At 35.7% G+C, this 13,778-nt stretch overlaps 1 protein-coding gene across 3 annotated transcripts; it reads right to left on the minus strand.

Annotated features, from left to right (window-relative positions):
• Positions 1–7,216: 7,216 nt before the first annotated feature.
• Positions 7,217–13,030, minus strand: LOC127422466 (trafficking protein particle complex subunit 6b-like). 3 transcript variants are annotated; one of them, XM_051665995.1, is made up of 7 exons: positions 12,952–13,030; positions 11,355–11,446; positions 10,817–10,884; positions 10,597–10,714; positions 10,427–10,510; positions 10,191–10,284; positions 7,217–9,268 (listed from the first exon to the last, which is right to left on the minus strand). In XM_051665995.1, the coding sequence occupies exons 2-7, from the start codon at positions 11,442–11,444 to the stop codon at positions 9,237–9,239; spliced, it is 486 nt and encodes a 161-aa protein (XP_051521955.1). In that variant the 5' UTR covers positions 11,445–11,446; positions 12,952–13,030; the 3' UTR covers positions 7,217–9,236. The 3 variants fall into 3 exon arrangements, with proteins under 3 accessions (XP_051521955.1, XP_051521957.1, XP_051521954.1); XM_051665997.1 differs by having other exon boundaries at positions 12,916–13,017; XM_051665994.1 differs by lacking the exon at positions 12,952–13,030 and adding an exon at positions 12,460–12,908.
• Between the last annotated feature and the right edge of the window lie 748 nt (positions 13,031–13,778).

Raw genomic sequence — 13,778 nt, forward strand, 5'->3', positions numbered from 1 at the left:
TAGTCAAGACGTTAATGGTCATAAAAACCTTGTGACTAAAAAGGTGTTCAGCTGATCTAGTATAATATGAATACAACAGACAAAGGTGCTTTCAAATTGAACAATAAACACTGTAACATGTACACTACCAGTCAAAGGTTTGGACACACTTTATTGAATCATGATAATGATCTTAAAAACCTTTTGATCTAGAGGCTTAAATGTGGTTTAAGCTCTTATGCTTAAATGCTTAAATTTCATAGTTTTAATTACTTGACTATAAAGGCAGTTTTACAATGACTAAACGCATTGCTGAAAAGCAAGCCAAATTGCCGATAAATGGCCCCTTCATACCAAAAGTGATACGAATTCTCAAATACTCACCGTTAGCACATTCATGCATTTACAATAGGTGGCAGTGATCAACAATCAATTTTACTCGGAGACCGTAAGTAGCACAATGCACCTTTCAGCTGGTCCGCCCTCCGACTATCTCAGATGAGAAAAGAACTACTTAAAAAGTTTGTAAAACAACCATGGATTCATAGTATGAAAGACGAGCAAGCGAGTTCTCTAGCAAACCGATCGAAAAAGAAAATAAAAGAAAATAGATTTCTCTACAAGCTGCATCAGCAATGACCATTTCAATGTTTCATTGTTGATTTGCTTAAGGAGAAAGAAAAGATTTGAGAAAAACAGCTTTCTGTGCTTTAGTGCCACTAATTGAGCTCTTGGTAACTGCAGCAGCTCCTGACACATAATCAAAAGCTCAACTTTTATTGGTTGGGACTTTTTATCGTCAGGCAAGAAAAAAAATCATCACTCTGTTAAAAAGAAGAAAAAAGTTCCCTATTGTCTCTATTCAAAATCTTAAAAGAAATTTTCCGGGTTCAATCAAAGTCTTTCTAGCAAGTCAGTCCACTGGCGGCCATCTTAGTAATGCTCCCGGGAGACTATTTCCAGTCATGACAGGCAGATCCTATCAACTTGAACAAGGGAACACTGAAATCTCAAAAACAGTTGGTCAAGGGGGCCTGGGTAGCTCAGCGAGTAAAGATGCTGACTACCACCCCTGGATTTGCAAGTTCGAATCCAGGGTGTGCTGAATGACTCCAGCCAGGTCTCCCAAGCAACCAAATTGGCCTGGTTGCTAGGGGGGGTAGAGTCACATGGGGTAACCTCCTCGTGGTTGCTATTATGTGGTTCTTGCTCTCAGTGGGGCACGTGGTGAGTTGTGCGTGTATGCTGCGGATAATAGCGCGAAGCCTCCACACAAGCTATGTCTCCGCGGTAATGCGCGCAACAAGCCACATGATATGATGCACGGATTGACAGTCTCAAACGCAGAGACAAATGAGATTTGTCCTCCACCACCCGGATTGAGGCGAGTCACTACACCACCACAAGGACTTAAGAGCGCATTGGGAATTGGGCATTCCAAATTGGGGAGAAAAAAAATGGTTGGTCAAGATTACATTTACATCTTCTTTACCTCAGATTACACAAAAAAATAAAAATGCAATTTTCACGGCTTGTATAGTAATGCGCATGCGCATTTCTTGAATTGATTGAGATGTGATTTCTGTATCTAAAAAGTGATTGGCTCTTTTACCTGTGAGGCGGGAGTTCCTTTCTATATCTGTTGACCATTGGGCATTCCAATTTTATCCCATTCATTTTAATAGAAGTGGCCCGACTCTTTTAAATAGTCTCTGGTTCAATACGAGTTAAGCTCAATTGAAAGCCTTTGTGGCATAATGTTGATTACCACAAAAGTTCACTTCGACACTTCCCTCCTTTTCTTTGTAAAAAAAAAAAAAGAAAAAAGAAAAAAGCAAAGATCTGGGTTCCAGTGAGGCACTTACAATGAAAGTGAATAGGGCCAATCTGTAAATGTTAAAATACGCTGTTTCAAAAGTATTGCCACAAGACGTAAACAATATGTGTGTTAACATGATTTTAGTGTGATAAAATCACTTACTAACTTTTTCTGTGTACAGTTAAATCCAATTTCACAAGTTTGTTGCCATGACACCATAAAACCTGTAATCCCGGTAATTTAGTAGTCCGCCTCAAAAACGAAAACTTAAACAACTTTACAGCTCAAATAATATAAAAGTTTTAAAAGAAACAATAATGTAAGTGCTTTTTTCAACATTATGCCACAACTGCTGTCAATTGAGCCTAACTTGTATTGAGCACAGAATATTCCTTTAAACACAGCAAGAGTTGCTGCAAATATTTGTATTTGGTTTGAAAGGGCCTTAATTCTAAATTGTAGAAAAAATAGCTAATATTTTTTAGACTGACAGTGTTTAACTGTATAAAGGTTTCCAAACCTTCAATAAATAACTTTAAAGGCCACAGTGTTTTCTGATTGACACTATTACTGACCTAACAGTTTCACAATTCCACCAGTACTCTCAATAAGGTTTAATGAGAAGGCTTGTGAAGGCATCACAGTAAGTCCTGCACTTAAACCAATGGATTGTAATGGTGGGATTTTGTGTTCCTCTGCATTCATTGACCAGCTGCAGCTCGTCTCAGAGGCTCGAGTTCCCATAGTTCCATTAATCTCTCCCCCACCACCACCATTTGAGGACGGCAGGAGGGCACAGAGGATGCAGAGACAGAGAGAAGTGGTGGATTGTATTGTCCCGGTGTAGTTTGTCATGTTTATGCTCCTCTGTGAAATGATTTGCAATTAATGCAAGTTAGCCAAAGAAATGCATAATAGTTTTGATCCAGCAGGCATTTCAAAATCAGTTTCACATGCTACTGACAGATGGGTTCATTGGTAAGAGGGGAATCTTTCTTCTATGCGGCATTGTCATTGCAATAGCAACACAAACAACATTGAAATAGCTGGAACTTCAAGAACTTCATTAAAGGAATATTCTGTGTTCAATACAAGTTAAGCTCAAACAACAGCATTTGTGGAATTCCACAAAAATGTATTTCAACCTGTCCCCCCTTTTCTTTAAAAAAGCAAAAATCTAGGTTACAGTGAGGCACTTACAATGGAAGTGAATGGGGCCAATGTTTGGAGGGTTTAAAGGCAGAAATGTGAAGCTTACAATTTTACAAAACCACTTCCATTAATTATTCTGTTTAAACTCATATATTATTTGATTGTTAATTGATTGTTTAAATGTCGTTTTTACAGTCACTTTAGGGTTTTAGGGTTCATGGCGTTATGTCATCATGGCAGCAAAGTTACAAAATTGTATATAACTTTACACAGAAAAGGTTAGTAAGTGATTTTATCACACTAAAACCATGTTAATGCACATATTGTTTACGTCTTGTGGCTATTTTTGAAGCAGTGAGTATTTTAACACTTATGAATTGGCCCCATTCACTTCCATTGTAAGTGGCTCACTGTAACTCAGATTTTTGCTTTTTTTTTTTTTTTTTTTTTTTAAGAAAGGGAGGGTTGAGACTAAATAAATGTTTGTGGTAATCAAAGTAATGTTAAAAATGCTGTATTGTATTGAACTGAACCCGGATTATTCCTTTAAAATGCTTGATAAATTAACTGAAGAATTTAATGTCTTGATAGTTAACAATCAGTTATTTGACATATTTTGACTGTGTCATATTTCACCCTATAATCACCCTCATAATTTTTTATTTATTTATTTAGTTTGAGTTAAAAGCTGCATAAATTAAATTCAGTCGAACAAATACTACCCTGGTTTATTCTTAGAATTATATTTTACTAATATACTGAAATACAAGTAATATATATATATATATATATATATATATTTACATTACAATAAGATTACTGTAGTACCAGTGGCAATTTTTATATGTGTTAAATTGTTATGAATATAATGTCACAAGGCAACAAAATAAAAATATAAAATCTTAATGGTCTTAGAATATGCTTTATTTTCTTTATGCAAAATATGATTTATTTTTCTTGCGATTTTTGGGTAAATATGACCCAGATAGAAAGGACAAATAAACTACCAAATAGATAAGAGTTAGCTATTTGGCAAAAAAAGAAAAAAAAAAAAAAAAAAAAGAAAAGAAAACTTTAGCCCAACAGGGTTAAACCAGAGAGAAAACTTTGAAAGTATAGTTTGTTTGGCTGTGAGACTGAAGGTGTGTTTGAAGTTGGCCTTAGTTAGATTCAGCTGCAGACTCCCCTGTCTCGGCCATTCCACTAAACCCTTTATGACAACGCATGAGAAGTTAGACAGCTGGCGCTCTGGTTGAGGGCGTTTATTTACCTCTACCAGCAGCAAAGGAAAACTGCTCCACAAAAGAGAAAACATGAATGGGCTCTCACTAGGGTAGCCTTCCTAAAGATCTTTATGTGGACCTTCCATATAAGCACAGTACTTTTTTGTTTGTTTCTTATAACAGCAGAAGGCTGCTTTTGGGACATATAATCGAGAGGAGAAGAGAGCATGACCCTACACAGTAGATCTGGCAGAATATGGGGTAGAAAACACTGCAAACGCACTACAAAATCAGAAGAATCAGAATCAGAATGAGCTATGTTGCCAAGTGTTCTCACGTACACAAGGGATTTTTTGGGGGTGATAGAAGAAACAAGTGCACACGGAATATTACAGTGAGACACAGAATATAAAATAACATGCTTCTGACTTTTGTAAACAGGAAAAGAGCACATGGTGTTTCACTTCACTAGCTTTTATTAGATGAATATGGAATAATTATGCAACATCTCATCATGAAAGTGATGTGACCTGCATGACAACTTTTATTTGTATATTGTGTCTCTTTAAATCTGTCTGGATTGCATCATTGTTGGACTGCTTTATTTGCCTTAGTTTCTGCAACATCATGGAAATGGTAGAAATGGGTAATGTGTCATACTGTGCAAAAGGTCTAGGAAATGTTCACTATGATTACAACAGTGTAAATATTTTCTGTAGTTAAAGAATGAGTAATCTGCCTTTCTCATAAAAAGTTTGAGAGTGATGTTTATCCAATAGATAAATCTCTTTCAGTAGTTTTCCTTGTTAGTATGTAATTTTCACAACAGCCCTTCTCTCTCATGTTCAGTATATTGAGACAATTGTTGAGTATACTGCATCAATTTTGTTCTCTTAGAATCTTGAATATAACATTTTTTTTAAACGTTGCAGTGTACTGTAAATTTCTACCAAAAGGGTACAGTGTTGAAATAAAAATATATAAATGAATATTTAGATATTACTGGGAGTCAGATAAAGTGAAAAATTTAAACACACACACACACACACACACACACACACACACACACACATATATATATATATATATATATATATATATATACACACTACTGGTCAAAAGTTTTGAAACACTTATTCTTTATTATATTTTTTTTTTCTTCACATTTTAGAATAATAGTAAAGTCATCAAAACTATGGAATAACATAAATGGAACTATGGGAATTATGTTGTGACTAAACAAAATCCTGTGTTATATTTTAGCATCTTCAAAGTAGTCACCCTTTGCCTAGAATATGCAGAAATGTACTCTTGACATTTTCTCAACCAACTTCTTGAGGTATCACCCTGGGATGCTTTTTAAACAGTATTGAAGGAGTTCTCATCTATGTTGGTCACTTATTGGCTGCTTTTCTTTATTATTTGGTCCAAGTCATCAATTTCAAAAACTTTTTTTTATTTTTATTAAATTTTAGATTTATAATGAAATAAATAATAATTATAATACAGTTATATTTTTGTCTACAAAACTAATTTCAAACATTTAATTATAAAATTATAGATTTTTAAGATCATGAGAAACATTTCGGTCAAGTGTTTCAAAACTTTGACTGGTAGTGTGTATATATATATATATATATATATACACACACACACACACACACACACACACACACACACTGGCAGCCAAAAGTTTGGAATAATGTACAGATTTTGCTCTTATGGAAAGAAATTGTTACTTTTATTCACCAAAGTGGCATTCAACTGATCACAATGTATAGCCAGGACATTAATAACGTGAAAAATTACTATTACAATATAATATAATATATATATATATATATATAATTTCAGAACTTCTTAAACTACTTCAAAGAGTTCTCATCAAAAATTCTTTCACGTGCGGCAGTGACAGCTTTGCAGATCCTTGGCATTCTAGCTGTCAGTTTGTCCAGATACTCAGGTGACATTTCACCCCACGCTTCCTGTAGCACTTGCCATAGATGTGCCTGTCTCACGCACCTTACAGTCTAGCTGATCCCACAAAAGCTCAATGGGGTTAAGATTCATAACACTCTTTTCCAATTATCTGTTGACCAATGTCTGTGTTTCTTTGCCCACTCTAACATTTTCTTTTTGTTTTTCTGTTTCAAAAGTGGCTTTTTCTTTGCAACTCTTCCCATAAGGCCTGCACCCCTGAGTCTTCTCTTTACTGTTGTACATGAAACTGGTGTTGAGCGGGTAGAATTCAATGAAGCTGTCAGCTGAGGACATGTGAGGTGTCTATTTCTCAAACTAGAGACTCTGATGTACTTATCCTCTTGTTTAGTTGTACATCTGGCCTTCCACATCTCTTTCTGTGCTTGTTAGAGCCAGTTGTCCTTTGTCTTTGAAGACTGTAGTGTACACCTTTGTATGAAATCTTCAGTTTTTGGCAATTTCAAGCATTGTATAGCCCTCATTCCTTAAAACAATGATTGACTGATGAGTTTCTTGAGAAAGCTGTTTCTTTTTTGCGATTTTGTACCTAATATTGACCTGAAGACATGCCAGTCTATTGCATACTGTGGCAACTCAAAAACAAACACAAAGACAATGTTAAGCTTCATTTAATAAACCAAATAGCTTTCAGCTGTGTTTGATATAATGGCAAGTGATTTTCTAGTACCAAATTAGCAATTTAGCATGATTACTCAAGGATAAGTTGTTGGAGTGATGGCTGCTGTAAATGGGGCCTGTCTAGATTTGATCAAAAATGACTTTTTTCAAATAGTGATGGTGCTGTTTTTTACATCAGTAATGTCCTGACTATACACTGTGATCAGCTGAATGCCACTTTGGTATATATATATATATATATATGCAACAAATGTGGAAAAATACAGCCTAAACAGAGCCTTCTGTTTCTCTTTGTTATTGTATTCAAAGCATTCAGCTATTTATTTTTAGTGGCAAATTAAAAATGTTCATTTGAAATATTTCATTTATTTGAATATTTATAAATCCATTCAGAAATGTGCAGACAAACAATAAACAAGCTCAGTACAGAAAACAAACAGTCCAATGAGGACATATCTTTATTTAAAAATTGTACCAATAAGACAGACAAATAAAGCTTTTATTAACTGAGGTAACAGCAGTAAACAGTTTGCAGACCAAAATATGGTGCAAATAAGTGCAAAAAGTTTACTCATTAAAGTTTCATTATATACAGACACAAGCTTTGCACCCCAGAGGCATACAATTAGACTAACAAAGGGTGCCCTCTTCTGGTGTAGAAGTTTTTACTCCTTTAAATCTTTATCAGTGAGATACATGTCCAAATTCACCAAATATACACATAAGAAATCCATAATTGTTTTCAACACTAAGTGTATCTTTACTAAATTATGGCTTGTAAAGTGTAAACCATTCATGTTTAGCAAAACTTCATTTAGAAAGGCTAAATGTGTATAAAAAGAGAACTCCAAAATATTTTTCAGTGAATTGATATGAACATATATCAAAAACATGCTTCCGTCATTTTCCATTACAATAATTTTGTTTGTAATATAGTTGAAGTAATAAGTTTACATACACCTTAGCCAAAAACATTTAAACTCAGTTTCTATCGGATTGAGGTCAGGGCTTTGTGATGGCCACTCCAATCCCTTGACTTTGTTGTCCTTAAGCCATTTTGCCACAAATTTGGAGGTATGCTTGTGGTCATTGTCCATTTGGACGACCCATTTGTTACCAAGCTTTAACTTCCAGGCCGATGTCTTGAGATGTTGTTTCAATATAGCCACATAATTTTCCTTCCTCATGATGCCATCTATTTTGTGAAGTGCACCAGTCCCTCCTGCAGCAAAGCACCCCCACAACATGATGCCTCCACCCCCATGCTTCACGGTTGGGATGGTGTTCTTCGGCTTGCAAGCCTCACCCTTCTTCCTCCAAACATAACAAATGGTCATTATGGCCAAACAGTTCAATTTTTGTTTCATTAGCCCAGTGGACATTTCTCCAAAATGTAAGATCTTTGTCTTCATGTGCACTTGCAAACTGTAGTCTGGCTTTTTTATGGTGGTTTTGGAGCAGTGGCTTCTTCCTTGCTGAGCAGTCTTTCAGGTTATGTTGATATAGGACTCGTTTTACTGTGGATATAGAGACTTGTCTAACTGTTTCCTCCAGCATCTTCACAAAGTCCTTTGCTGTTGTTCTGGGATTGATTTGCACTTTTTGCACCAAACTACGTTCATCTCTAGGAGACAGAATGCGTCTCCTTCCTGAGAGGTATGATGGCTGCGTGGTCCCATGGTGTTTATACTTGCATACTATTGTTTGTACAGATGAACGTGGTACCTTCAGGCATTTGGAAATTGCTCCCAAGGATGAACCAGACTTGTGGACATCCACAATTTGTTTTCTGAGGTCTTGGTTGATTTCTTTTAATTTTCCCATGATGTCAAGCAAAGAGGCACTGAGTTTGAAAGTAGGCCTTAAAATACATCGACAGGTACGCCTCCAGTTCAGTACACCTCCTATCAGAAGCTAATTGTCTAAAGGCTTGACATAATTTTCTGGAATTTACCAAGCTGCTTAAAGGCACAGTTAATTTGGAATTGAGATATTGTCAATGAAAAGTGAAACAATCTGTCTGTTAACAATTGTTGGAAAAGTTACTTCTGTCATGCACAAAGTAGATGTCCTAAACGACTTGCCAAAACTATAGTTTGCTAATATTAAATCTGTGGAGTGGTTAAAAAAATGAGTTTTAATGACTTCAAACTAAAGTGTATGTAAACTTCTGACTTCAACTGTAAGTGTGTCAAGGTAGAAAATGACATTCAGATGTTAGAAAACTGATCAAGACTCTTAATTTAAGTCTTATGGATATATATAAATAAAAATGGTTAAAAAAAATAAGAACTGTCTCACTGAAATATAACATAACTTTGATCAAAAATAATGTTGTAAACTGCCATTCTGGTGTAAACATTTAGTATATAGGTCCATGTAATTTCCATTAATAAAGTTTTGATTTAATGAAACATTACCGTTCACAGCTCATTTAGTCTGTCCTAGATTTTTTGAACTACAATTTGGAATTTACCTATAAACAAAAGAAAAGAAAAAAGATTTACAAAAGGCAGTGAGGACTGTTATTGTCCCAATATCATTGTTAATTTACATACATATGAATGTGAATTAGCTTTCCAATCCAAATATCCCCAGATATTCTTAATATATAGTCACACAGCCAAAGAATTAAAGGGATAGTTCAACCAAAAATGAAAATTCTTTCATCATTTAATCACCCTCATGCCATCCCAGATGTGTATGACTTTCTTTCTTCTGCAGAACACAAATGAAAATTTTTAGAAGAATATTTCAGCTCATATATCTTAGTTCTGGTGGCCAGAACTTTGAATGTCCAAAAAGCATTTAAAGGCAGCATAAAAGTAATCTATAAGACTTCAGTGGTTTAATCCATATCTTCTTAATGATCCAATCAGTTTTGGGTGAGAACAGACAAAAATATAACTCCTTTTTCACTATAAATATCTACAACAGCAGTCTTCTTGGCGATCATGATTTCAAGATGGATTACACTTCCTAGTGCCATCTAGCGCTCTGCATGTGTAAAGCACTAGTAATCCATCTTGAAATCATGATCGTGCCTAGACACTGCTGATGTCAAGATTTTTAGTGAAAAAGGGGTTATATTCTGGTCTGTTCTCACCCAAAATCAATTAGATCGCTTCAGAAGACATGGATTAATGCCACTGGAGTTTTATGGATTATTTTTATGCTGCCTTTGTGCTTTTTGGAACTTCAAAGTTTTGTTCATTCACTTGCAGAGCTGAGATATTGCTCTAAAAAAAATTATTTGTGTTCTACAAAATAAAGTCGTACACATCTGGGATGGCATGAGGGTGGGTAAATGATGAGAGAATTTTGATTTTTGGGTGAACTATTCCTTTAAGGGTTAAAAGAGAGAGAAATACTGATAATAAGGTTAGCATTAATCTTACACGATGGCATTAAAGACACCTCTGCAGTCACAGCACTCTCCAAGCCCAGGATGGATAGAGCTCCCCGAATCAATCCACAAGAAAAGGCCAAGTACTACAGAGAGAAAGAAAAGTTGAGATCTATTCTTATCCCATCATTTATGGTCTGATATATAACAAAATGCAGATACAATTATATAAAATGTCAAAATACAGCATAATATGTATAAGACTAAATATCAGCAAGAGATTCTTACTTTAGGGGCCTCCTCAAGGTATTGCTTTCCAGTGGAAAACTGAGTTAGTAGAGCAAATTTATTATCCTGTAAGACGTAAGTGCCCTAGAACAAAGTGAGAAAAATAATTTATGTTAATACTAAATACTCCATATGCTTTGCCACAAAACAAATTGGTTGAAATATCAGACCTGATGGTTCGTCCTCAAATTGTCAATTTGTTTTTTGAAAATAGTGCTCCAGAAATCTTTGCAGATGAACTTCATGATGTCTAAGTCATCTTTGAAACTGGGGGAGTCTTTTGTAAACCTTCTCAAACACAAGCAGCCAGCATGCCATCAGTTATCACTGTTTTAAGTAGTGAACATAAAAAATAACAAGAAATAATTTTGAACATTGTCTATGATTTACCTTTCAATCAGCCCTTGTCCAACTCTGAAGCCCATTGACTCTAGAGTAGATACACATGTCACTCTCTCCTTAGGAAAGGAAATCAGAGCATGATGTAGGCTACAAAAAACTACAACAAAACCATTTTCATTCAAACATAATGAACTTCTTCCTTTTAATATTTGACGGATTTACAGAAAGCCAAACCAAAATATCTGTTGTAGATCTGTAAAGGTTTTTGAAGCCATCTATAAAAAATAAATGGGCCTTATCAATTTTCTCAATTCCTGATTATTACTCATATGTGACATTGATTTGATAATAGCTCTGATGTAAAGATGGCAACATTGCAGTCCAATTCTAGCTACTTTTGTCTGTGAAAAACTCTTTTGGGCCAAACTTATTGATAAAATAATCAAGTAAAATTATTTGGTTGTCTTTTAGTTTTAACAACTCATATTGAGCTAAGAAGAATTGGTGTGCTGCATAGGGTAAATACAATGTGTAGGATATCAATGTGTGCACACTTGTAGACAGCAATGTATAAGAAACATGTTACCTTATCAATATCCTCTCGGGTCGCCTGCTCCTTGTAAATGTGAGCCACAATCGCCATGTGAAGGAATTCAAACAGAACGTCATCTGCCATTGCTGAAAAAGAACATAAGTTCCATGAAAGACATGTGGAAATGCTCCCAATCAAACACATCTGTAAAAGGATATTCCTGTGTAATGTCTCTATAATATGTCCATAGGTAATATTTACAGTGGCAAGAAAAAGTATGTGAACTCTTTGGAATTACCTGCATTTATGTATAAATTTGTCTTAAAATCTGGTTTGATCTTTATCTAAGATACAATAATGAAGAAAATGATTTCAATAATAATATACAAATTATTGTATTGTTCTTGTACATATTGAATACATCATTCAATCATTTAGTGTAGGTTAGAAAAAGTATGTGAAACCCTAGGATGATGACGTCAACAGAAGCTAATTAGAGTCAGGAGTTGGCAAACCTGACATCCAATTAATGAAACGATATTGAAGGTGTGGGTTAGAGCTACTTTGACTTATAAAATCACTCAAACATTTTGAGTTTGCAATTCACAAGAAGCATCTGCTGGTGTGCACCATGCCTCTCAAAAAAAGAGATCTAAAATCTACGATCATGAATTGTCGCTTTGAATAAAGCTGGAAAGGGTTACAAAGTTATCTTGAAGAGCTTAGATATTCATCTGTAAACAGTTAGACAATAAGTCTATAAATGGAGATGATTTAGTACTGTGGCTAGTCTCCCTAGAAGTGGCCGTACAGCCAAGATGACTCAAAGGGCACACCGCAGAATGCTCAATGAGGTAAAAAAGAACCCTAGAGTGACAGCTAAAGACTTGAAGGAATCATTGGAACTGGTTAACATCTATGTTCATGAGTCTTCTAAATGGAAAACATTAAACAGGCATTGTGTCCATGGCAGGACCACCATGAAGGAAACGGCTGCTTTCCAACAAAAACATTGCTGCACGCCTGAAGTTTTCCAAAGACCACCTTGACACTCCATAATGGTACTGGTCAAATGTTTTGTGGACTGATGAAACTAAGGTGGAATTGTTAGGAAAGAACACGCTACATTTCGTATGGTGTAAATAACAGCACCGCATACCAACATAAAATAACTTCATCCCAACTGTGAAGTACGGTGGAGGGAGCATCATGAATTGGGGCTGCTCTGCTGCTTCGGGGCCTGGACCACTTAGCATCATCGAGGGAAAAATGAATTCCCTATCAAGATATCCTACAGGATAATGTCAGTGTGGCGGTGCACCAGCAGAAGCTCAGTAGAAGTTGGGTGATACAGCAGGACAATGACCCTAAACATCGAAGTAAATCCACTACAGAATCCACCTTTTTGAGTGGCCCAGTCAGAGCCCAGATCTTAACCCAATACAGATGATGTGGAATGACCTCAAGAGAGCCGTTCACACCGGACATCCTAAGAATATGGCTGAGCTGAAGCAGTTCTGTAAGGAAGAATGGTCTAAAATTCCTTCTGAACGTTGTGCAGGTCAAATCCACAGCTACATGACATCAATGTAAACACACATTTTAAAATACTTACTGCTTGAACGTAGCTTTAGTCATAAAATAAAAATACCTTTATGAAGAACCAACTAAACAAAAGTCCGTCTTCGGGTGCAGTAGCACGCAAACAAAATTTTGCGATACTGCCGTCTACTGTCGTGGAGCATTATTTTCTCCTCCTTCATGTAGAATTTTATGGTACATTGAACGCCTTTCGGCGCATTACCGCCTCCAACAGGAGATGTTTAACCGAGAGAGAGAGAGAGAGAGAGAGAGAGAGAGAGAGAGAGAGAGAAACTCCAGAAAAAATCTTTCAGATCCTTACCCCAATTTTCATTAATTTACTAAATAATTCCTTCCTTACTTTATAATATTTTAAACATTAAAATAACCCATGGGATACAGTTTCAGACACTCTGCAAACTTCACATAATCCATCTGGATGCTTATCTCTACAGATTTGAGTTTAAACTACAATGGCCAAAACTGAGTCTAGACAATAAGAGTTGTTGAAATCGTTATTATTATTTTTTTTCTTCTGAACTATAACTACTATGCTTTTTAACAAGCTGTACTGAAAATATCTATCTCCCCCAATTCCTGCCACTATGTTGGTCCTTAATTCTGTTCTGCCTAATGCCACCCTAATACATGTTCTCTTCTGTTTTATTGACTCCTAAGCAATTTTATCTGCTTCTTCATTGCCCTTAAAGGGAAAGTTCACCCAAAAATGAAAATTCTCGCATCATAAATTCACCCTCATACCAACCCAGATGTGTATGATATGCTTTCTTCTGCAGAACACAAACAAAGATTTTAAGAAGTATATTTCAGCTCTGTAGATCCATACAATGCAAGTGAATGGTGACCAGACCTTTGAGGCTCCATAAATCACATAAA

The sequence above is a fragment of the Myxocyprinus asiaticus genome, chromosome 31, assembly GCF_019703515.2.
Source record: "Myxocyprinus asiaticus isolate MX2 ecotype Aquarium Trade chromosome 31, UBuf_Myxa_2, whole genome shotgun sequence".
Classification (NCBI taxonomy): Eukaryota; Metazoa; Chordata; class Actinopteri; order Cypriniformes; family Catostomidae; genus Myxocyprinus; species Myxocyprinus asiaticus.

Bases quoted from the DNA above. Each gene is read 5' to 3' on its own strand.
- LOC127422466 (XM_051665994.1), bottom strand. From the start codon at position 12,559: ATGATGCTAAGTGGTCCAGGCCCCGAAGCAGCAGAGCAGCCCCAATTC. The intron at 11,447-12,459 runs GTATGCGGTGCT...GTTCTTTTTCAG, and splicing joins GATGAAGTTATTTTATGTTG to CAATGGCAGATGACGTTCTG. The intron at 10,715-10,816 runs GTAAATCATAGA...GTGTTTGAGAAG, and splicing joins GGACAAGGGCTGATTGAAAG to GTTTACAAAAGACTCCCCCA.